Consider the following 24,854-nt stretch of genomic DNA (forward strand, 5'->3'; position numbering starts at 1 on the left):
GAACGACATATTTTTTACGCTGTGACGATCATTGGAAAATATTGTTGTCATGGAGGTGGTAATATTAATATTATCATCATCTGAGACTTTGGAGATGATACAATATTATGGTAATATCAGTGTTTGAATCTTCCCCTCTCGAATGTTCATCCGTCTTCCCACACAAGCTCCGCCGAGCTCACTGCCGCCTACACATAAAGCCGTAAATCGTAACCGTGTTGGTACTTGGTACTTCGCTGCAGTGACCGCACACACGTCGCACGTACAAGTTTAATAATTATTTTCCGTCATCGTCGTCGTAATATTATTTTCATCGTTGTCGTTATTATGTTATTGGCGTCGTGACCGCCACGAAAAGATCACCCGTGTCTGACGTCAGCCGCCACGCATTAGCCCTACTGGACGTGCATATCATTATAGTAATTTAGCAGCAGCACACCGTTTCGCGTTCAAATAACATCGCACCCAGACAGTAAGTAACGACGGGACGGCGTCTTTTCGCCCGTTTCCGGATACCGGACGTCCGGCTAACCACCGACCGGTCGGCCGGACGCCCTGAATCTAGCCGAGGGGGTACCATGTCGGCCAGTTGTTTGCGCCCCCGTGTGTGGGTGTGCGGCGAGTTTTTTCACGTCCCCCCCTACCCGGTGCCCCGTCGGACCATCTGTCGCGCCTGTTATCGACTGCCCACGCACACAACTGGCCGACCCGTTGCATTTTTCTAGCCTTACCATGTTTTTCACGTTCACTCGTGTGACCGACGCTTTGTGTTTGTCTCTATAGTGTCCAAATGAAGGGTCTCGCAGCCGTTGCGTTTCTTTTGTGTCTGGCGTCCGCACACAAGTCCGGCGACGTCAAACACAAATGGTGGAGCATCCCTGAACCAGTGGCCACTGTCGGCAAGTTGTTCTACTTCAAAATACCTCATGATTCAGTGGTCGACAACACCGGTCCCATCGACGTAAGTCTGTTTTACTTGGCTATAAAATATTATATTGATTTAACTTGAACAATGTGTCTATAATAGCATGTCCCCAAACCTCCCAAATATAATATAATTTTGTATTTATTCGTCCCTAATTATTTTTGTGTATCGACTTTTTATTACTATTAAAATGTATTATACTTAAATACTACCTAGTTAAGATAAAACTTGTTGGGATGCCTAAACTCAATTCTTCATGACATAAATTATGATATATATATATATATTACTACTGTTTAGTATTGTTCAGAACAGATATGTGTTGTCAACTCTTAATATGAGCAAATAATAAACTACTCATCATCGTTTGCCATATATTAAAATAATATTAATAAATATTCTAAGAATCACCATAAAAAAGTGTTTCTTAACCAATGTTTCTCCAAATAATTCCAAATGTGTCACAAAGTATATCAAATTATTATAGTATACTAAATATTCAAACATTTTTGACACAATTTACAAAAACCAATAAGTATCTGATATAATTTCTGTGATGATTAAAAATAAGTTATCTGTTATAGACGTATTTAATATTACCAATTAAAATTTAGTATTACCCATTATTTTTATTGTTTTATTGTGTATCACAAAGTATGAATTATTTTAATAGTGTGTTGCCATAACTTAAAGATTGAGAAACACTGCCCTGTACAACGGATAAACCAATTTATCATACTGTATTTAATTAATTACTACTATTATTTGATTATTATAATATGAATTTATTTACAAAGTAAAATATTATCTTAAATTATAGCAGTTTTTAATCTTTTTTCAATATAACAACTTTTTATTAAAATACAGCCATATGTAGGGCTCGGAACTTGATGCATTTTGCATTTTTTTTTGGAACCAACTTTTTAGATGTTGCTTTCCTGGTCATAAATCTGTTTCATTAGCATGCGAATCTGAATAACTAATTTTTATTTTGCATTCTTTGACATCTTTAGGTAATTTTCCCATATTTTTAGTCATTTTTACTAATTTCACACTAATTCACTTCTCATTGTTTTTTGTCAACCATTATGCCGATAACTTAAAATTTAAAAATTACCACTAACAAATATTCTTAATTTTTTTATTTCCCTATTTCAAGTACATTTTTGTCATTTTTATGTCATATTTTGAGTAATTCGAAACTTTGATAAATTTATATACAATTTTATAGTAAAATAGAGTAAAATATTTAAAAAAATGTATTTTTATTAATTTAAAACTAATATTTATAATTTTAAAGGTCATTTTTTAAGGACGTTTTTGCCATTTTTATGTCATATTTGCATATTTTTTTTAGGTCATTTTTTATTGCTTTTAAGGTCATCAACTTCCGAGTCCTATTCATATGCAATAGATTTTAATTTGTCCAAATAAAAATTGTCATTTTTAAGTAATCAATTATTAATACCCAAAGAAATTATTCGATTAACAAATACCTAGATAAATTATTAACCAAGATAAATTCTTTGTACCTACTGTTTAATCTGTTTTATTAGTACTTATATGTATTATACTTGGTTGCCTTAATCTTGTATAAAAAACAGTAAAATATTTCACATTCTTGGTACAATATTGTTTTTTTTTTCTTCCTGTGATTACGAATTATTGAATCTAGATTATCATTTTTGTTTTTAGGATTTTATAATGTTATAAATAGCATTAGTTTACAGACTTAAAAAAGTAATATTTGTTTAATGTTGATAACATATCAATAAATAATTCTTGAATTATAGTTTACAACGTATTATTATTTATAATTATGTTTCATCAATCATGTTTAATATAATAAATTTAATTTTATGATTGTATACAAGAACACATTTTAAATTAAATTCTTTATTAATGAGATGATTTATTTTATGACATCTATACCAAATTAATTTCAATACAACATTTTTGAATGTATTTTATAGAATTTTAAACATTGAAACTTGTTTCATCAGAATTCATCTCATGTATTTATCGTATTTTAATCAACCAAATTGTAATAAATAATATTATAGTATTTGTTATTCTAGTTATGTTCGATATCTATTATTGAGAGTAATAGAACTACCGTATTTAAAATAATTTTTCTTCTTTTTATTTTATATCAAAATCAATTATTTATAATATATGAATAATTAATATCATATTAAAAATATAAGCTTAATATTTTATTGTTACTTAGTTTTTGGGTCAAGATGGTGGTGGTCTTCCAAGTTGGTTAGTTCAAGGTAAGGGTGAGCTTGAAGGAATACCTGGACCTGAAGATGTTCGTGATCATTTGTTGGTAAGAGCAGGAGATAAAAGTCGTCGAATAGTTTCTGATGTAGCTTCTATTAGAATTGCGCCCCTAAAATGGAAAAATGTTCGAAATAATGTTAGTATGATCTTGTACATTTTACCATGAGTAATAAATATATTAAATAACACTTAAACATTTTATAGAAACGATGTAAAAATTCTGAAGATTCTATTTTGCTATGCCTTGTGATTGGTATGAATTTTAAGAGCATACAACCTTTACAAAGACTTATCGCACTGAAAAATTTGGCAGGATTTTTAAGTCTTCCTCAAGTAAGAATAATTTTGTCCTAATATTTAATTGTTACTAATACTATTGTTTTAGGATGCTGTGTTATTAGTGCCTCAAGAAAGTGTATCTTCTTGGTTAATTGACTATTTAGTATCTGAACGCCAGTCTCATAAAAAACATCAATTCAATGATACATCTTTTGTCCTTTGGGAGGTAAGAATTTATGTTATACAATTTTATGTTGTACTATAACAATATAATTAACTAAATGCTAATAATAATACCAATGATTTTTAGGTTGGCTGTGGAGGTGATATTTTGCCAGAACATATTGATCATGTACGTCAAATGCAGAGTAATACTGTTGATGGAACATTGTCTGAGGTATTGCAGTTACCAGTTACCAGTTGGAGATTAGTAAATTCATTGAATCCTTTACGAGGCCGACGTCAAGTAATTTATCTATAAATATTTGAATGGTATTGAGATTTTATTTGATTGTAATTGTTTAGGTGACAGGCACCAAACAAGACACAATTTCAGGAAGTGTCAAATTAGATGACTATGATGATACCAAATATATTAATACTCAATCTTACAATGATGATGATGATGAAGAAGAAGAAATTATTCCTGATACTAGACAGCTTATTATTGAACCATCTCCATCTTATTTAAATCATCAATATGATACCGACCATTATCATAGACATCACCGTAGAGATGAATCTGTATTGAACATTCCAAAAGGCATTATTAACTCTACACCTGTTCAAGTAATTAATTATTATATACATGTTTTATATTGGATTGATGTATAAAAAAAATTTATGTACAATTGTAGAATATGAAATTATCTTCAACTCTTGATTTAAGTGGAGCTATTGATTCTTTTGTAATTCAGCCAACGCCTTCATTCTACGAGTCAAAATCTGCCACTCCTACTACTGAACAATTATCAGTATGTGACATATTCAATGTTTAAAAGTTTGCATACACTACAGTGGTGGTGATAATTTTTTTTTTTTTTTTACCATAGTAGTAAATTACCTTCAGTTACATTTTAACATCACCGCTGTAGTGTGTAAGGACCTTAATAAATTATTTTCAATCAATCTTTAAAATTAATTTTGATTGTAGGAATCTGTGGGTATGGGTGATTCGTATGATACAACAATCATACCAGATGAAAGCATATCTACCGAAACTCCTAATTTAGTGATAGACAAAATAAAGGATTTAGCTAATGAGAATAATGAGAATCCTGTTAGTACTACTACTACTTCTACTTCTACAAATGGGGAAAATCCTAATACACCACCAATAATTAAACATAAGTTACCCAAACTTGCTATTACAGCTGGAAAACCATTTAAGTAAGATGTTTTTATAAAATAATAAAATATATTATTATATATTTTAAATGTTAATTATGATGACAGGTATCCAATTCCCAACAATATATTCTATGATGCTGAAGATGGAGATGCAAAACACTTAAAGTTGGCACTATTAAACACAGATCCAACACTATTGTCATGGGTTGAGTTTGATGCTGAAAAACAAACTTTACTTGCTTTGTATGTTGCTAAAAAAATATTTGATAATATTGTGTTATTGTTTTATATTTGTATATATTAATTATTTAATATTATCCTTATTAGACCGTTGGAAGATCATGTATCAAAATGGGAAGTAATAATTGAAGCAAAAGATTCTGGGAATCTGACCGTTAACAATACATTAGAACTGGTTGTCCAACAGCTACCTCACTTACGCGCCATTAATCATCAGTTAACTCTTCAAATGCGTTTAAAACAAGACTCATTAGTATGGACTCATCCAGTTAACTGGAGCTTAGATATCATTGACAAAATCAGTACAATTTACTCAACTGATGTTAAGGACATCACAGTCTTAGACTGGCCACGAATCTCTATTTTAGCTGCCTATAAAGAAAAACATAGCATTCAGTTTACCTGGACCAATGATACATTGCCACGTGAAGTCTGTCCCAATGAACAAATAATTCAAATTTTAGGAGTATGTTTGTTATAATTAATTAATTATTTTTCAATTATTTATGTTAAAATTATTAACTAATTTATTATAGATTTTAAAACCAGAAAAGGGTAATAAAATGAAATCTGGAAAACAATTTGGTTCTTCAGTTGTTTTGGAAGATGTTAGTTGGCAAGGATTAGGTAATTGTGCTTCAACATCATTTATTTCAAGTCAAAACTATCAACCTGTGTTACGCAATCCAGTTGATCTCATTAATGCCACTTATGGACAATTATTATCTTATGTCGTACCTGAAGTAAATAATTTATTAATTGTATTTATATGTATTAACAGTATTTGCATGCATACATTATGCTTATATTACTTTAAATTTAATATATATTATTTATAAAACAACTTAATTTTTATTTGTAGGATACATTTTATGATCCCGAAGATGGTACTTCACGGAGATTGAAATTATCATTAATGACTATTGATCGCACACAAGTTCCAGAAAATAATTGGTTACAATTTGACACTAAAAACCAAGAATTTTATGGAATTCCATTATGGGGTGACAAAAGCCTTTCTGAATATCAACTTGTAAGTTTAATTTAACTTTTAGTTTTAAGACCAATTGTACCAACCTAACCAAACCTAAATAGTAGAATTTTGTACCTTTTTGAGAAATTATATTAAGATTAAAATATTTGTTTTGTGGTTTAGATTTGTACTGATAGAGAAGGTAGATCAAATCATGATAGTTTAGTTGTATCTATACCCAATACTACTAAGCCTTTGCCATCAGCTGAATTTGATATGATATTCAAAACTCCAGAGTTCAAAGAATTCAATAATTCTGCGAAACTAAAAAAATTATTTGTTGAACGTATAGCTAATCTTTTTAGAGATAAAGATACAGCTAACATTGTTATTCTTGGAATTAGCTCTGTAAATGGTATGACAATGGTGACATGGTACAATAAAACATTAGAAAATAATCGGTGTGATGAAGAAAAAGTTTTACAACTGCGAAAAGTAAGTTATTTGTGCTATACTTAAGTAAGGAAAAAATCCTGTAGACCTTTAATTTTTAGTGACAAATTTTGTTTTTAACATAACTAAAAATTATTGTGTGTCTATAATAAATATATAATATAATTATAGTGTGAATATAATTTAATTTATTTTCATATTTAGATCTTATTAAATGAAGATGAAAAGTTATCTGAAAATGTAACAAAATATATGAAACCATCATTTAGTGTAGTTGGAGCACATGTTATACCTTCTGGTATGTGTGAAGGTGGATTAACTGAAGTTCGACCACCAAAAACTCCCAACAATGTTACACCTCGCGATGACAATATTTTGCTTTTATTTGACACATCAGACCAGTATTTTTCAACATTTATTATTCCAGCAATCATAATTTTAGCTATGATGCTATTTGCCGGATTACTGGCTTGTTTATTGTATCGACGAAGGCCATCATCAAAGTTAAGAATTGGTGATGATGAAAGACAAAGTTTCCGAAGTCGTGGTATTCCAGTTATATTCCAAGTAAGAATTATCTTCATAATTATCTTGCATTATGCTATGTAAAACAATGAGTGATTAACTTTAAACAAATATGTAATATTATTTTTCTTAAAAACACCATTATTTACATTATGTGAAACCAAATAGAAGTTCAGTCACCCTATGCTATTTGTATATAATAGCTCAATTTCAATCTTAATTTGACTCAGAATAATTTATATTTTTGTATTATTGCATTTCTGTTGATAAATTTAGTATCTTGAATAATTTTTTGATATGACTAGGCTAAGGCTAGCGTCCTTGTTTTAATATTGTTCTAATATTGTGCACCTTGAAATAGTTTCTAGTATTAATTTGAGCCTGTTTAGATAAATTACATAATTAATATGCTTTTTATTAAATTTATTTTTAGATAATACACATTTTTATTTTTAGTGATTAAATGATAAAAATATAATAGTTAAACGATTAACATTATGATATTTAATCTTTTTTTTTTTTTGATACAATAGGATGAGTTGGATGAAAGACTTGAGCCTACAAATAAAACACCAATAATTATGAGAGAAGAAAAGCCACCTTTACCACCACCTGAATATCAAAGATCACCACCAATGGCCACCACAGCTTTACTTGCCGATACTGAAGATTCACCATATCAGCCTCCGCCACCTCCTTTCTCAAATGTTGGCTCTAATCATAGATCAAAACCATCATCAACTCCATCATATCGCAAACCCCCACCCTACGTTCCTCCTTAACAAGTCTGATTCTAAATTAGTTTTTAAATTGGTCTTTTACATCAATTTGACTGATCAATTCCTTTTAGTCATTAATTAAAACTTTTTAATTCATTAATTATTATTATTATTATTTAAATATTAATTAACAAAAAAAAAAAAAATAGTGTTCATGATAACATTATTATTCATTTTTTATTCATTTCGTAGTAATCAGTATAATTTTTTCTATAATTGTGAGTTCTTTATTTAACGGGTTTTTATCTAGTGTTAAAGTAATATAACATCACGTGAAGTAAAAATGTATTATTTACTTTATCATTCATAATTTCTCCAAACCCTCGCTTATTGTTCTATGTATAGACATAAGTTTATGTAATAATTATTCAAAAATAATTAATATTATACAACTGACTATACTACATAGTTTATGTATTATTATTTTTTTACATTTTCACGATGTTTTTTTTTTTATAATCAAATTTTTTTATTCAATTCATTGATTATTATTGATTTATTACTATCATGACAAAGGACATAATTGGTCTGCCTAATTTATCATATTTGTAAATATTAGTTATAATCTCATAATGATTTGACAGGTTAAATAATAAGAATTATAATGAAAATAAATAATTTTGTTAGCTTTGACATATTTGTTTTCTCTAAACCATAACCAAAATTTTATTATAATGTATATATTATGTACATTATACTCTATGGGTTAGACTTGATTATTTTTTGTTATTCAACTAACATATTATTGCAAACAACAGTATTGACAGAAAATTGTTTTTACCTAATGGCTTCTAAGTAATTTATTAGATAATAGTTTTGGTGAGTATTAATGTGTATTTGGTGTACTTAAAACAATTATTATTGTACAGAGGATTTTACGTAATCCAGTTTGTTTAGTTAACTGAAAATTATTTATTTATTATTATTATTATTTTTTTTTCGATCTATTAGAAAATATTGTAGTAGATAAAATTATTAGTTATCATTATATTGTGTTGTAAATTATAAGCATTGTCAATGGTAATACAAATAAATAAGAAAATTTCTTTTACGTGTTAATTTTGGTTAATCAATTAAATCTTAACATGGCTCTGTACAAACTTTGACCGTCTTAATTCACCTATGTCCATCCATATGTTTTACAAAGGTCTCAAAATAAAAAATAGACTGTTACTCATTGGCTGGTTAAATAATATCAAATTATAATATATGATGATCACAATGCACAACACAGTTCTTTTACTTACTGTCCTGGAGTATAACATTAAGTCGATGACGATTATAAATAATATATTATATTGGTTTGACCACAATATAATGCATACATAATTTCTTTTTGTTTTAATTATTACTATTATCAAACTACCATATTTGATGAAGAAAAATGTACTTATTGATTTTATTTTACCAAACTGTGTACCTAACTTTATTACAAGTTATAACTGTTTACAAAAAAACATATTAACGTGTTGACAACACCACAAAATTGTTACCTATGTGAACTAAGCAGGTAATAAACATTATTATTTATTATGATATCCACTTTAATATAAAATATTTATAATAATATTTTTATACTTCAAAAATGTGGACAATATTTTAACATAATATATTAAAGGAGCCAAACATTATAGTTATTTTGAGTTTTTAACTTAAATATATTTGCAATAATTGAACTTGAACGTTTTAATGAGTACTAGCATATGAAAGTTTTTGTATTTCAATATTATTTGTTCAGCTATTTCCTAATATTTATGAATTCTAAAATATATTATATACATGTAATTTGTAGTAAATATTCTAGTCAAGATACACATCCAGATCAGTTATTATTTTAAATGATTAAGATCATAATATATAAAATACAATTTTTCTCAAAATTTCTTAGGTATTAAATACAATTTTACAAAGATAAGGTAATACCTAATATACCTTTGATCGTAAACATAATTAGTACTTTATAAGGGTAGTGGGTTCTCCACAATTGACATGTTTTAGTCTTACAATATGTTAAAATAAATAGTAAAGAATTAAATAATGGATCAGTAGTGAAATATTTTAATTTGTGACAGACATCAAAATTTTACATTTAACATAATTTAATTACAATTAGTTGTTGTCTTAACACTCACTTTTTTAAATACTTATAATTTATAAACAATAATATTGTCATGATAATTAATGAATATTTATGGCAGCAAATTAACAGCCATACAGTCTGTTATTTGCCTGAACTAAAAAACTGTAAAAAAATATCCCTAAAATGATATTACAAAAAAATAAAACAACATTAAAAATTTATCTATAATTCTAAATGTATATTAAGATGAAGACCTTTTGTGTTTGTATTTTTTATATTTGCTGTGATTAGATTTATGTTTTCTATGGGGTGATTTGGAGTGTTTGCTTTTTTTCGTTTTATGGTGTCTAGATCGATGATCACTGTAAATATTTTCTTTAATTATTTTTTCACGATGATAGGTTTGGTTTCCATGGTCACTTGTTTTAGTTATATCATCATGATATTCTTTATATTGTTTTATATTAATCACATTACAATTTTTTTCATACTCACTTTTGGTAACTAATTGAAATAAATTTTCACTTACATTTTCTAAATCCCCAGTGCGAGAAACTTTCACGATTACTCTTGAAGACAATTCATCAAAACCACAGACTTCTCCATATAGACCATTAAGTTTTCCAACTTTAAATTGTACATAAGATCCTTTTTTGAGTTTTAGTTCCTCTTCGGAATCTTGGGTTTTTCGTACAGATTTAATTAATTTATCAGCGCCTAAACCCATCCCTTTGGATCTAATCTCTGGCAGGCTAGCAGAAATTATTTTAGAATTTTTACCAACACCTTCGGTAGGTTTCCAACCCATACCTCGAAGCATAGCCAATCCAAATTTATCAATAGGTATTCTTTCATAATCTTCAGCTGTAGACATCTCCATCCCTTCTTGATGATCTTGAATTAATGGTACTTCAACTATTTTTGTATCTTCTTCTTCGTCATCTTCTTCGCCGTCTTCTCGTTTTTTACAGCCCTTTAATATTGCCTGTACTGCCATTTCTTCCAGAGTTGTCGCTCCGTTCTCTTGCGATTGGCTTGGTATTGAGATTTTCACATCCTTGGTTAGTAGTCGCTGTTTAGTTGACTTTGGCATAGGTACGACTAATTCCTGTTCAACTTTTTCCACTAATCCAGCAATTTTGATTGATTTCTCTTCAACGCAGTCAATTAACTCAACTTCTTTCTCTGGTTTTGGAAGTACAGGAATTACCTTGGGCTTAGATATTTGCTTAAATGAAAAAGAAATTTTTTTTGTATCTTCTTCCATTATAACTAATTTATATATTCTTATGCACCACAAAACTTAACAGTTGATGTATATAGAGTAACGAGTAACGACTAAGATTGAGTAACGAGTAACGACCACGATTTGTTTTTTGTTTATACGTACATTAACGAATACGAAGACGATTGATAAAAGATAATAGTGATAACTGATAAGTGATAATACGGCACTATATATATATAATATAATGCATATATTATATTAACGTTAATACCTATATAATATTATGTTCGGTGCATGAAAATAAATACATGTCTTTTTAAAGTACAAAATCTAGTCTTTTTTTTTTTTAATAAGTTACCGCAAATGGCAAATTACACACAAGGATTCGAATAACGTAGGAGTTTCAACTTGTCTATAATATATAGGTACTCTTGATTTATGATTTATAATAAATTAAAGCTAGAAATCCGTTCTATAGAAATACAATAGTGATTTTAAAAATAGAAAATTACTATGGTAGGACCCAAGTTTTATTATAGTAAGTATTTTATTATTGATAGAAATCACAGGTTAAGTTTTACACAACTTCTCACGTTTAACTTGGTACAAAAATAATGTTTCTACGACCAACTAGGCCTGAGTACTATTGGAATTACAAAATCATGTTCTACGGTCAATTTGTTCTTACTGTGACGGCCTCTTAAGATAAAGCTTAATGGTCATTGCCTTCGAATCGTTGAAAATAATGGTCATTAGTAGACCAAAAGTGTGTGGTAGACCGCATAATATGACTTATAGAAACATGTGTGGTAAATGACAAGTGTGCGGTAGACCGCATACGACAAGAATACCTTAGAGATATTATGGCAAAATATTAAATTAATATTTCAATATGACAATATAATTATTATTCAGTATTTCTGTCATCTTTTAGATTCTAAATGAAGCGAGGAATGTATTGGTTTTACAATGATGTTTACCTATTTCTTTTTTTTTTCTGTAAACACTTTCTCCTCCTAAACTTGCTCAAAAGTATCAAGTGTAGCATCTTTTCTGAAAGGTAATGATCTTGAGCTGGTACTTTAGACTCATTAGAGAGGTCATTTTTCGATTTTCTCAATAGTTATTTAACGCCAAGGGAAAAACTACGAAAAACGGAACAGTACCAAGTAAATAGTAATTAATTCACATATACCTATATTTCATCCATCTAAATTATTTATAAAATATTTCATTACTTCTATTTTCCAGTTAGAAGCATTATAAAGACGGACAAGGAAAGTTGTTCATTTGGTGGTGTTCTGCACGTCTGTGCTCTACAGTCTCCATAGGCCATAGTTCAGTGGCGTTGCCATAGGAGAAGCTGAGGGGGATACAGCCCTTCCTAAAATTTTAAGAAAATTGAAAAATTATTTTATTAATGGTCTATGAAAACTGCTATATAAGTCTTAAATTATATTTTACTGATTTTAAATTGTCATAACTTTTTTACTTATTATATATTAATATTTAATAATACTTCGGAATCTGTATACCTACTACACTTATAGAAAAACCTAGGTAAACCACCGCCGTGAAAAAATTGATAGCCTCCCTGCCTTCCCCGAAGAAAAATCCTAGCAATGTCATTGCCACAGTTAGATGTTTCAGTCACGGAAAAGAATCGATGTTTACTCAAGTTTGTTTTTCTATTCTTTTGAAGTTTAAATGTACTTTTTAGACTTAAAAATAAATGTTTATAGGTGTAGACGTTTATTTTATTATAGTTTACAAGCACGCAATGCATAGAAATGCAAGCCCGAACAATTAAAACTTTGTTGTCTTCGCCGCTCTCAGGACTCAGGTCGTAGAATAATTGTATATTTATAATTACTCGTGTAGATAATGTCACACATTTTTAATTGACTTAATACTATAGTAATCAGTCCACATGGTACATCTATTTGACTTATTTCAGTATTTCCATCACAATAATAGCATAAGCAAACTCAGTTATAGGTTGATTATAATGCAACGAATTCTTGATATCTACAATATAAAACAAATTTGCTTAAATGAATTTAGTTGAAACTAAATTATTTCTAATATTTCTACTTGATAAAATATTATTATAATTTTTTTTTTTTTTTTATTTCGGTTTAATATGCAATAAATTTCAAATTTTGTAAAAATATGCAAAAATATGCAATAAGCATTAAATATGGAAAAAAAAATTTCGTCTGTCAAGTTACTATGATTCGTAAAAATTACTGACAAAAATCCAAAAATGTGAAAAAGGAAGTAGGACACATGCAATTGCATAGAAATCCGTGCTCTAGGTATTAATCAATAATCAGTCCAATAATCGTTGATATCAATAATTACCCAACGTCCGCAATCATAATTATTATTATTATCATCTCATTTTTTTTTTAATTGGTCCTAATTTTTCCGTAATTAATTTGATATACCTACTTATGTGTGCAATTCGTATGTTAGGTTAGGTACCTTCTTCGATTTTGTCCGCACTCGATGCCACATAGTTTTTATTACTTCATCTGCTACTAGTGACACCACTGTAATAATTTACAAATGTGATTTCTTAATAAAGGTAACACTAAAATATTCTGTCCAAGTGACATCGGATTGATATGTGGTTTTCGGGAGGAGACAGACGACAGTGAATGCCTAAATACATATTTTTTGATGATTTTTACATTTTTAGATCTTTCTGTGTGCGCATACGCAATATAACTTGCAATTTTTTAATGGTAACAGGTGTTTTGAATACCAAATTCGGATAGATTTTTTTTTTTGAGCTAATTTAATCCTTTTTATCATAGTTCTAAAACCAAAATTGACTAAATGATAACGCGGTAAAGTTTTGATTAAAACTATTGAATTTTTCAACAGTCATCCTAGAATTTTATATTTCTATGAATTGTCATGCAATTTTAAGTAATTTTTTTAGTATTAAATTTAAATAATTTAATGTCTGAAAACCTACAAATACAAAAAAAATACTTAAAATTCTAGATAATTGTTGAAAAATTCTATAGTTCTTGGAAGGAAAGGATATTGAATAATATCTAATCCAATTTATGGGCAATCGTTTTAAAAAAGGGGTTAGTAGCTGCTGACCTAAAGTATCCGAGATCATTTTTGGATACGGTTACCAAAATCGTCTTTAAACTATATTATAAAACTTATTATTAACGTTTTATTATTTTTTAAAAATATATCATGATTATCGTGTTCAAAATTGAAGGGAGTTCTTATTATTATCTAATATTAATACTTTGAAATTTGGATTGGATTATAAAATAGTTTTATTAAGGATTATTTGAAAAAAATTGTACAAATGAATGTCTTATTGCTAGTTACTAGTATAGATACAATATGGTTTATAAGTTAATAGTGATTATTTAATATTTAACATTTTAATCATAAAATACTTCTATATAATATAACAAAATAAAATAATGAAGTATTAAGTACTTATTTAAAAATAATAGAATAATAGAATATTATAAGCTACAACAATACTACACGTAGACATCACTCATCTTCATGTACACTTTATTAAACGTATCCACCTTACTCCTGAATTCATCAATTATTATGTTGTTGAATGAATTTTTGCACTTTTGTAATAATATCGATTTTTATTCGCGAGTTCACGTTGAAAGTTTTTGGCGGCTGCTCTCCCAAAATGAATTGGCTGACTAACGTTAGCGTAATATTTTTCAGTGAAAGTTGTTGGAACAGTTTTAGTTAGTACAAATATATCGTATACATCCTCATTTTTATCGAGGCGTTTCTTTTCTATAAGATTATAAATCATATTTGAGATTCTTGCCGTCATTTTAACACTGGCCAAACCGCGTGGACCTCGAAACGCCAACGTCGAAGGTATCCCATTTTTCATCAAAAATTTACGTAACATTTTAACGGCAAATTTTTTCATAATAATCTTGGTCGGTATCGATAGCGCTTTACCTAAAACGCCTCGTTTAAATCTATCGTTGTCGGGCGACCATGTGGTGTCTGCAGAAACTTCGTCTCGTTCGTCCAGTTTGATAAATTCGTAATCGTCCAAGTCGCAATCGTTGTTACAATGTTGATCGTTAAGTTTCGATAAATTGTAAAACAATTCATCGTTGTTTATTAAAATGGTCCCCAAAGGTCCTGCATGCACGTCGATACCTTTTAAATGCGAGTATAAATCTAAACGATCTTCGATCCATACAGAGCATATGACCTGTAAGGGCGATGTCGCGAGATCGGCGACCAATGGTAACGTGTAAGATACCATTTCAATAGATTTACACGCGGCCATAATCATTACATCTTCGGTGTCAAGCGTGTCGGTAATAAACGCGTGTGGGTTGCATTGGATGAGTAGATTAATAACATTATCGGTAACGTAATCGCTACAACTTGCGTCGGATAAGAATTTTGGTAGTTTCGAAATTTCATTACCCATAGCGTCGATCCCTGTGTTTACGGTATTATGCACTTTTGAAAATGCATTGCCCATCGCGTCGATCCCCGTGTTTACAGTTTTATGCATTGTCAAAATGTCATTACCCATTGAGTCGATGATCTCAGTGTTCACGGTGTTAGATACTTTCGAAATTTCATCACCTATCGCGTTAAATACTGAAGATATACATTCAAAAACATTATATATTGCTATTCCAAAAACAATACAAGCCACAAAATACGTTAAACACCTCATTTTTTATTTCAATATTGTTTCCGTTGTCGAGATAATACGAAGGTCGCTTTTGTGTTTATTTTCAAGTCGATCAAAAGAATAAATAAGCTGTCGTAAAAACACTTTGGTACTTAATACTCCTTTAGCGGGTAACCTTTTCAGTTTTCACTGTTACACTATAGCAATATTAGGATTTTGGCGTTTGAGGCAAAAAAAAAAACTGCTGACTGAATAACGTTTAAACTATTACACTCGTAATTCGCACGGTCAAATATTGTTAATATACTGAACAGTATAGGTACTAGTTAGTATGTTATTTAATTAACAACGCTTAACGCTAAATTTAACACACACACTACAAAGTAGTCGAAACACTCGAAACCGTTGAAAGTAAAAATAAGAAAATAAGAAATAACGAGGGACTCGGGGAAGGTTTTGAATGTTAGGTTATGACTTATGATCAAAGGTCAAACGACTAGGAAATAATAGATATAGATAATTATTAATATTACGTTATTTCCTATTTCTTAGCGGGGTTCCCAAACAATATGATAGTTGATAAATATTATTGTTGAAAATATCTTCCAAGACCGTGCCACCGTGGTATACTGATATATTAGTAAACACTAAACACCATCATACCAATTGTCTATACCACAGACTTATTGGTAAATAGTTGTATAGGACGTATAGGTCGACGGGCTACGGCTCTACGCAACAGTTGCACTTACAATCGCAACCACTTTATACGTTGTATAGTGCATTTGCCATTTGGTCTACGTCGCGGAGACGCGGACTAAACATTACCTGTCACTAATTTTCAGTGGTCTACAGTTTAATGAGTCTATACTCTATAATATACCATTTGTTTTGCAATATATATTTATATTGTGTATTATAAGATCAACGGTAAAAAAATGGTATTAAATTTATAGGTGAGACGATTTCCTCGTTTGAAAATAATTTTTGATAATACCATTTGTCTGAGTTTGTCAATAATATGTTACTCTATTTAGTAACATTTCAATATTTGCATACCTGCCTACAGATTCTTTTTACAATACAAAAATAAACAAGAACACTACATACATGTCGATAAAATAACAATTAAATTGATTATATAGGTTAAGTAGAAAAAATATTAAATAATTAATAATCAGTTAAAATAATTTATCTTTTATTTAACTCTTCTTAATAATATTATATGACAAAATCTTAAAAACTATTATTTTGGACATTATATTCTCAAACCTATCACAATCAAACAATTTATAAAAAAAAATATATCTTAATTATAACAAATGATAGACATCACCATTGCTTCAATAGCTTTTGTGCGATATATTTTTAACTTAATATAGCTGCCATGTAAATTCTCACAATTCTCAATAATACAAAGAAATATTACCATAAATTTAGTCACCTTTCAATATGTATCAAAATATATTTTTGTTAAAATTAACAATAAGCTTTTGTTTTTAGTTTTTGGTAATCATTGATCACAAATTAATTTTTGGTAAACAAATAGGTCATTAATAAGGAAAAATATGTATATCATTAGCTTTAAAAGTAAAAATAATCCATACATATAACATAATATATACTATGCACACCATTAAACAAATAGTATTTTACTTAAATCATGGAGCAATGCTATAATGACTGAACATAGGATAAAGGGTATAAAAATGTTAATGTATAGATTAATTGATACTAATGTTTATCAATTTTAGGTAACAAAATAAGTTGGAGCACATATTGAAAGACAACTTAAGTCTCATTAAATATTTATCATCTTGTTCATTCCTAACACAATATTAAATGTAACAAAAAATATAACAATTGAGAGACCAAAAGTTTACTAAAATCAACTTTAAGCTAGCTATGATATAATGTTTTATTATTGCTCTATGTTTAAAATATATATATATTCTTTGTAAATACACAGCCAAATGGAAGCAAATTGAAAAACTGACTCAAGTTAAGTTAATTTTTGCAACAATTATGATTGGAATGTTGAATTAGGAATGAAATTTGGTAAAAAAAATAATATATAATTTAAAATAAAATTAGAAGAAAAGAAAATAAAATTGTAAAAATTAGCGCTTTTAAGCGCATTCGACCAAGTTAATTAATCCATCATGCAATAAATTTAACTTATTATAAATTAAGTACTTGGACTTATTGCTAATTATTCGGAAGTCCCACTTTAGGACATTTAAGAAGATTATTCAGCCTTAATATGATCATCAGATGCAGCCACTGATGCGATTTCACAAAATGACTGTTCTAAACATTGTTTCAATTCTTGATAGCTAACCACTAATATGGTCTTTTCATCACGTGAATACAAACAAATCTGGAAGAAATAATAACAATTTTGAAATAAGCAAAAAAAATAAAATAAATGATATTATTAATAATTATTAATTTACATTATCTGAAGATCCAGAATCAAGTTTATTTAAAGTATGAACTATATGTGACATGTCTAGCCAAGGACGCCCTTCTTCAGTAACTTGATGAAATAGATAGTCCCTAAATAATTTTAACATATACCGGTCACCAGTTTCTGACCATGCAGGGTCTAAATTAAATCTAAAAATAATAAATTTTTTAAAGACATAAATATAATTAATAAATACAACATTATTAATAAATATAATACTCAGGTCGTTCATTGATTGATCCAAGTTTCACGAGCATTCGAAATAAACGGCCATTTTCCATTTCTTTAGATAGTTCATTTTCCAAATTGTCCGAGTGATTTTGTGCAGCATCCAATTGTGTGTAAAACCTGGCTCCTATCATTGGCATTAATTCTGTAATGTGCCGTCTTTGACTACTCAGTAAATACCTGAAAAATAATTTTAAAAGTTATGTGAAATTGTGTTTTTATTATTTTTAGTCAGATTCATTAAACAAACCTTATCAAATTACGAATATCACTACTGTATGAACGCGCCATTAAATCAATAGAAGTAGCAAGATTATCTTGATGAACAGCTATCAGAGATCGACAAGCCAGTGCTAGTAAAAGCTTACCAAAGTCTGTTAAATCTTCTTGCTACAAATTTAAACTCATATTTTGAAATATTCATTATTTAAATAAACTAAATCTTTACTCACTTGAAAATGACCAATCATATTTGAACTGGCCATATCGTTTAATAAAATATCAGTTATAGCTACACAGTTGATCCGTAGTCTTGCTCTTGTATTTACATGACCCGTCACTAAAACTCTATTTAGACCAAGGCCTCGTAATGCCAATCCAGATCCATGTATTGCTCGGAGTGCACCACTAAGTTGAATTGCGTAATTCCATAATGTATTTTCAGATAATAACCCATTACTAAAACAATATTTATCAATCATTGCTAATAATGACAATTATTTAACTATAAATAGTTATATAGTCCAATTTTACCTTATTAAAGGCAAGAATTTAAATATTTGTATGAGAATATATTTAACTAATTATAATAAATTAATAAAAATTATGATTAGAAAATATAATAATAAGTTAAAAATATAAAAATAAAATAGTAAATACATTAAAAATAGTGAAATTATATTTAAATTTTAAAAAGATACAGACCATATTATAATATATTATAACAAAAAGTAATTCAAAATGCATGCTTACCCCATTTTTCCTTTAATAATTAATTTATTCAAATTCTAATATTTGGAATTTAAAAGTATAAGACCACAATATTTCCTGATACTTAGTCTACAAACTTGAAAAACTAATGAATTAATTATTCAAAATTCTGAACTAATTACTAATAATTTACTTAACAATTTACAGGAATAAAGGCACAACAGCTTATTTGATAAAAATAATACTTAATAGTAAAATTGAAGTACTTAAAAATCTACTTTGGTAAATTAAAAAAAAAAAAAAAATAAAAATAATCTAGGCTTACAAATAAACAATGACAAAAAGCTAAAAGTTCAATTTAATATAGGATTATTGAATAATAATTTACCTATGTTGATGTCGTAAAATTGCATTTTTAGTGTGGCTGTAAGGTCGTGGTGCATTTGGATCAGAACTAAATGGATCATTATAACCATTCAGGGTTTCATTAGAATTGAAATGTCGCGTTTGTAAAGATTCAGAATCCGGATGATAGTTAAAAACAAACATTAAAGCTAAAATAATAAACAATAATTAATTTTAAATAATAATAACATTTGCACATTTAGAATAAAAAACACTCACAGCTATCATTAAAAGCTTTTGTTATAAATACATCCTTTAACTGAACAATATTTGCATGATTGATTTTTTTCCAAGCTTCAATTAATGGAGCATATTTTGTAATTGTTAGTCGAAAACCTATAACATCAAAAATGAAAATAAACTTAAAAATTGTGACAATAAGATTGAAATATACATGTAAATAAAAAAATGATTGTTCAAACTTTTAATATTTATAGTTGTAAAATAATAAATATATATATATACACTAATATACATATACTCCCGTGTTTAACAATAACGCCATAAGTCCAAAAAAAAATAAAAATGAGGTAATAACAAATAAATAATTGTAAAATTCAGTTTGTGTAGATGAATATACCATAAGTCTGAAATAATACTCTAAAAGTATATCAGTAAAACTAATAAAAATAGTTGTAAAAGTACAATAATCAAATAACTAAAAACACCATAAATTGTAGAAAAATTCATGGGTACTAGGTAATAATGCCGCAAATATACTATACTAAGCATTAAAGCCGTAAATATTGTTGAAGATATGGCATTTTACTTTAGTACATAGTATAAATTATAATCCACAGCATTTGACTTGCAAATACCTAACAGTTTTGTTTTGGGAATTCTTTAAAAATAATTATGTACCAATAAGTTTAATAAAATAATTAAAATGTATAAATAATTTTTAATTATTAGTACAATTAAGAAATAATTAATTACTGTATTTTTGCTTAGGAACAAAAGTATCAATCGTTTTTACCAATACTTAGGTTAGGTGCATTGTGAAAAGTAAAATATCTTATTGAAAATTCATTTAATCATATTTATTTTTGTTTCATTGTATTTGTCTGGTAAAAGTATACCGGAAAACATATATTGTATTTAAATAATTTTACGACTATGTTAAAGTACAAAGTGTTGTGATATTAAGAAAATTCAAAATACAAAAATACGGTTTTCTAAAAATTGTTCTACTGTGACTTATGTGGTTTTTACTTACAATGGCAGTACATATAATAAATAAATAATAATAGTTATAACTAATCAAATATAGTTAATTAAATTATTACCATGAATTCGTTTTAAACAACACTTTTCTCCAGTCTTTGAATTAGTTGCTCGATAAGTAGATGTACTATAAGACAATATTTTAGATGAGTGTCCATATATGTCTAATGGATAAACATCATGATAGTCTTCAATATTTTCTGGTAAATCTAGAATTAAAATATTAATAAACAATTAAAAATGCATAGGAAAAATCATTTATTTTTATTTTATTAAGGATGTTACATACCTGGCCATCGGTCTGAGTCTGGTGAGGCCATTGACAAAGCATTTCTATGTAACAAATCTCTTCTTAAATCATCTTGGGCATATAGTGAAGATGTTGGTGATTCAACAGATGGCATTGGTAAATATCCGGATGGATCATCAAAAATGTTACCATTTGGTTGATTAGTACCATTTGTGTCTGGAGGATAGAAATATGTTGTGCCATTGACATTTTTCTATTAGACACCAAATAATAAGGATAGTTAATTTATTTTTTTAAGATATTTAAAAATTATTACAGATAATATTAAAGTCAAACTATCTACCTGATATGCTTGTATAGGCTGAGATTTGTCTTTAGTGTAAATTGAGGAACCATCAGGATTATTTAACGAACTAACTAGATTTCTAGGTACGAAATCAACAGTTGGTATAGTTGCCTGAAAATTATCAACTGCCTATCACAACATGTGCATAATAATTGCAAAAAATTTTTTATTATACTAAGTGTCTAAAATAAAAATTAACATTGTGCTTAGAAAGGTTACTTATGATAACATCTAATTAAATGTAAGTGTATTTTAAAGTAAATAATAGTAGTGATGTGATTAATCTACTGTGAAGAGCAGTTGAATCATTGACCAAAATTCTTCTTGTATAATATATATATATCATATAATAATTACTTAATCATATACCAACTAACAATTACTATTCTTATTAAAGCGAAAAAAACTCAAAACACTAGAATTTTCTGTTGGTTTATATAAGAATTAAGTATGTTATGTTTTTTATTTCATGATAAAGAATTAATATAGAATGCATGACCAAAATAATAATAATAATAAATATATTTAAGTTATATGATAGATAGTAGATTATAGAATTTAAGAATAAAATACTCAACAAAAATATTAATGTACATTGATTTATTTATATGCATTTCTTAATCCCAGAGTACAAATTAATTATATTAAATTTTTAATATGTATTAAAATGTTTTTAAATTATGCTATTTCTTAAATTGCCCATTTCTCCAATTAGGTAAATGCACATTAAGAGTGAAGGAGCCATTGAGTTTTTAATAGGAAAACTTACACCTAATGAAAAAGTCAGATTTTGATAATTTTTATTTCATTTGAAAGATAAAAACTTAATATAAGTCTTAAACATTGATCTTAAAAACTTTATTTTCAGAAACTGTAATCAATTTCATACATTTTTTAAGTACTTTGAAATGCATTTTTCTGATATTATTTAAACTTAATTAAGAAATTCAGTCTTCAATGTATCCTGAAAATGTCTTATGTTTTTCATTCAAAAAAATCAATCAAAATCTGATTATTCCACATGGAGATAGCTTTTACTGTTCTGAGATAATCGTTACAAGTTAGATTTTATTTTTCTACAAAAAATTCTGTATGTCTACTATGTTACTTAATTTAAAATTGACTGGCTCCAATACTATTATCTCTAAGGTATAAACAAGGTAATTAATTTACTATAAGAAATACATTTGGTATAAAATAATGATGATAATGATATATAAAATAATGATATACTATTTAAATAGTATTATTTATTTACTTTTTTCATTGATAGAGGTGACTGGTTTATATCTAAATTAGAATAATTTTTTGATAACGTTGTGTACAGTGATGATTGAGGTGAAGCATTATTTTGACGTTTCTATAAAAAAAAATAATTACTTATTACAATAATGTATAAAAATGTATTTCAAAATTAAAATTATATAATATGTACATTGTACAGATTGTTTATTCATTATGATATATTAATATAATATTTCATGTTATACTAAATGTTTATGATATTATTGGTAGTTGGTACTTAATCATTCACACTATAAAAAAATATTTACAATAGATGCCAAAATATTTAATAATTCATTACAAAAGTTACACAAGATTAATAAATAAAATAGTATAGGTATGTTTGTTATTAATTTATGGAGTAAAATAAATTTTAAAAATTAATAATTACTTTGAAAATAAATTTTTGTTAAATAATAAAAAAATTATTTGGATTTTGAATACTTTCTCATTCAACAATATTATTATTGATCAACTGATGCTTTCCCCGTGACCTTAGGTTATTGAGGTCAAATTTGTTTGCCCCAAAATAAAAGTAACTAAAATAATATAAAGGTAATGACTCAAAAACTAATGATAATAAAATAAAATGTGTATATACATACCATATAAGTAGCAAGTTTTGATTCTTCTGGGGGACCATTTTGCAATAAATTATATTGCGTTACTATTGTCATTGGATCCATCTTTTGATCTTTGATCTTCTTGCTTAAAAATAAAGAAAAAACAATAATTAAATTAATACCATTTGGCAGTATTCAAAATCACAAATAAAAAACATTTTAAACAAAGTAAAATTAGAAAAATTTTTCCAAACGTTTTTAATGGCTATTGTAGAAATCAACAATAGCCATTGGTAAATGTTAACTGGGTATCATTAGTAATCATATTTGATTAATGTATTTACATTATTGTGCCAATTAAGTTTGGTTTAATAAACTCGGGAAACATGTTAATAACGCGCACCAACATTTTAATGAACAGAATGGTTTAAGGAACAGGGACGACAAGAGAACCTTGAACGAACACAAATCACTCACTTGACGACGTTATGCGTCTGAAGTCCAAAAAAGAGTCGTTTGATCAAGTGTCATCAGTTAGTGCATCACTACTCTCGTTTCGAGTGCAAACGCGAATTTTAATGTATCTGTATGAAGTGACTTAAAATCTAGCCGTGAAACGTAGAATAACGGTGATGAAAAATGCCGCGGACAATGTCACTGCGGTTAATCATATTATGACAGCGATCGAGTTATTTGTTCTGTATTAGTTATACATATATTTTTTTAAGTACGATGTGGAAACGGTTAATATTATTAATATTGTCCGTCACGATTTGATTACGCGAATAGACGAGTGACGACAGTAGAGTACTAGAGTACCGAATGTACGCACGTCAACCCCACAAGACCACAACTGAGTACTGACTACTGACCAAAATTGACCAATGACTCTTCGCAGTTCGCGTCTCCCAAGCCGTGTCGTCGAGGTCTCTGAGTGAATTGTTATTATTTTTATCGTTCGTTCTTTCTCTGAACGCGCACTTTGTACACGTATAAATTATTGAAGTAAAATAGTTACTATAATTATTCTATTCTATTCTCCGCCGTGGCCGTGCAGTCAGCTGCACATCAGCGATCAACATAGTGATTGTGATTTGTGATTTATGTTGTAGTTTTAGGCATTACTTTGTTATTGTTTTCTTTGCACTTGGAAATTATTTCATGGAAGATAAACTCAGATAATGTCATAGAACAAAAACGCAATAATTCAAATTTAAAATAAATAGTTTAAACTTAAGGTTAATGAAATTTGACATTTAAAGCTTATATAAAAAAGTGCACATAAATATTATGTGTTTTCAATATTTTTAAATTTCTTAATCAAATATGTATGATGAATTTTATTAAATTTTCAAACA

The 24,854-nt window shown here is 27.9% G+C and overlaps 4 protein-coding genes and 1 long non-coding RNA gene across 8 annotated transcripts; 2 read left to right on the top strand and 3 right to left on the bottom strand.

The window, feature by feature from the left end:
• The first annotated feature begins 36 nt into the window (after positions 1–36).
• On the top strand, positions 37–8,869 carry LOC114122383 (dystroglycan 1). Its single transcript, XM_027985027.2, has 16 exons — positions 37–472; positions 784–961; positions 3,156–3,347; positions 3,416–3,544; positions 3,597–3,716; positions 3,801–3,956; positions 4,016–4,279; positions 4,348–4,464; positions 4,644–4,879; positions 4,946–5,083; positions 5,168–5,546; positions 5,617–5,823; positions 5,943–6,113; positions 6,237–6,548; positions 6,711–7,073; positions 7,565–8,869. Exons 2-16 carry the CDS (start codon positions 791–793, stop codon positions 7,811–7,813), a joined length of 3,204 nt encoding a protein of 1,067 aa, XP_027840828.1. The 5' UTR covers positions 37–472; positions 784–790; the 3' UTR covers positions 7,814–8,869.
• A 797-nt stretch (positions 8,870–9,666) lies between these two features.
• On the bottom strand, positions 9,667–11,281 carry LOC114122400 (G-patch domain and KOW motifs-containing protein). The gene has a single exon (XM_027985052.2). It carries the CDS (start codon positions 11,155–11,157, stop codon positions 10,132–10,134), a length of 1,026 nt encoding a protein of 341 aa, XP_027840853.2. The 5' UTR covers positions 11,158–11,281; the 3' UTR covers positions 9,667–10,131.
• A 136-nt stretch (positions 11,282–11,417) lies between these two features.
• Positions 11,418–13,140, top strand: LOC126550870 (uncharacterized). The gene is made up of 3 exons (XR_007604922.1): positions 11,418–12,287; positions 12,370–12,796; positions 12,861–13,140. It is a non-coding gene; the product is annotated as an uncharacterized LOC126550870 (long non-coding RNA).
• A 1,262-nt stretch (positions 13,141–14,402) lies between these two features.
• LOC114122401 (uncharacterized) lies at positions 14,403–16,286 on the bottom strand. Its single transcript, XM_027985053.2, has 2 exons — positions 15,941–16,286; positions 14,403–15,744 (listed from the first exon to the last, which is right to left on the bottom strand). The coding sequence occupies exon 2, from the start codon at positions 15,689–15,691 to the stop codon at positions 14,717–14,719; it is 975 nt and encodes a 324-aa protein (XP_027840854.2). The 5' UTR covers positions 15,692–15,744; positions 15,941–16,286; the 3' UTR covers positions 14,403–14,716.
• Positions 16,287–16,970: 684 nt separating this feature from the next.
• On the bottom strand, positions 16,971–24,601 carry LOC114122384 (PAN2-PAN3 deadenylation complex subunit PAN3). 4 transcript variants are annotated; one of them, XM_027985032.2, is made up of 13 exons: positions 24,515–24,601; positions 23,539–23,641; positions 22,908–23,009; positions 21,647–21,760; positions 21,343–21,556; positions 21,116–21,262; positions 20,049–20,165; positions 19,813–19,978; positions 18,947–19,172; positions 18,745–18,884; positions 18,486–18,674; positions 18,253–18,415; positions 16,971–18,176 (listed from the first exon to the last, which is right to left on the bottom strand). In XM_027985032.2, the coding sequence occupies exons 2-13, from the start codon at positions 23,617–23,619 to the stop codon at positions 18,045–18,047; spliced, it is 1,791 nt and encodes a 596-aa protein (XP_027840833.1). In that variant the 5' UTR covers positions 23,620–23,641; positions 24,515–24,601; the 3' UTR covers positions 16,971–18,044. The 4 variants fall into 4 exon arrangements, with proteins under 4 accessions (XP_027840833.1, XP_027840831.1, XP_027840832.1 ...); XM_027985030.2 differs by having other exon boundaries at positions 24,369–24,601; XM_027985031.2 differs by having other exon boundaries at positions 23,539–23,637; positions 23,974–24,601.
• Positions 24,602–24,854: the final 253 nt, after the last annotated feature.

The sequence above is a fragment of the Aphis gossypii genome, chromosome 1, assembly GCF_020184175.1.
Source record: "Aphis gossypii isolate Hap1 chromosome 1, ASM2018417v2, whole genome shotgun sequence".
Taxonomy (NCBI): Eukaryota; Metazoa; Arthropoda; class Insecta; order Hemiptera; family Aphididae; genus Aphis; species Aphis gossypii.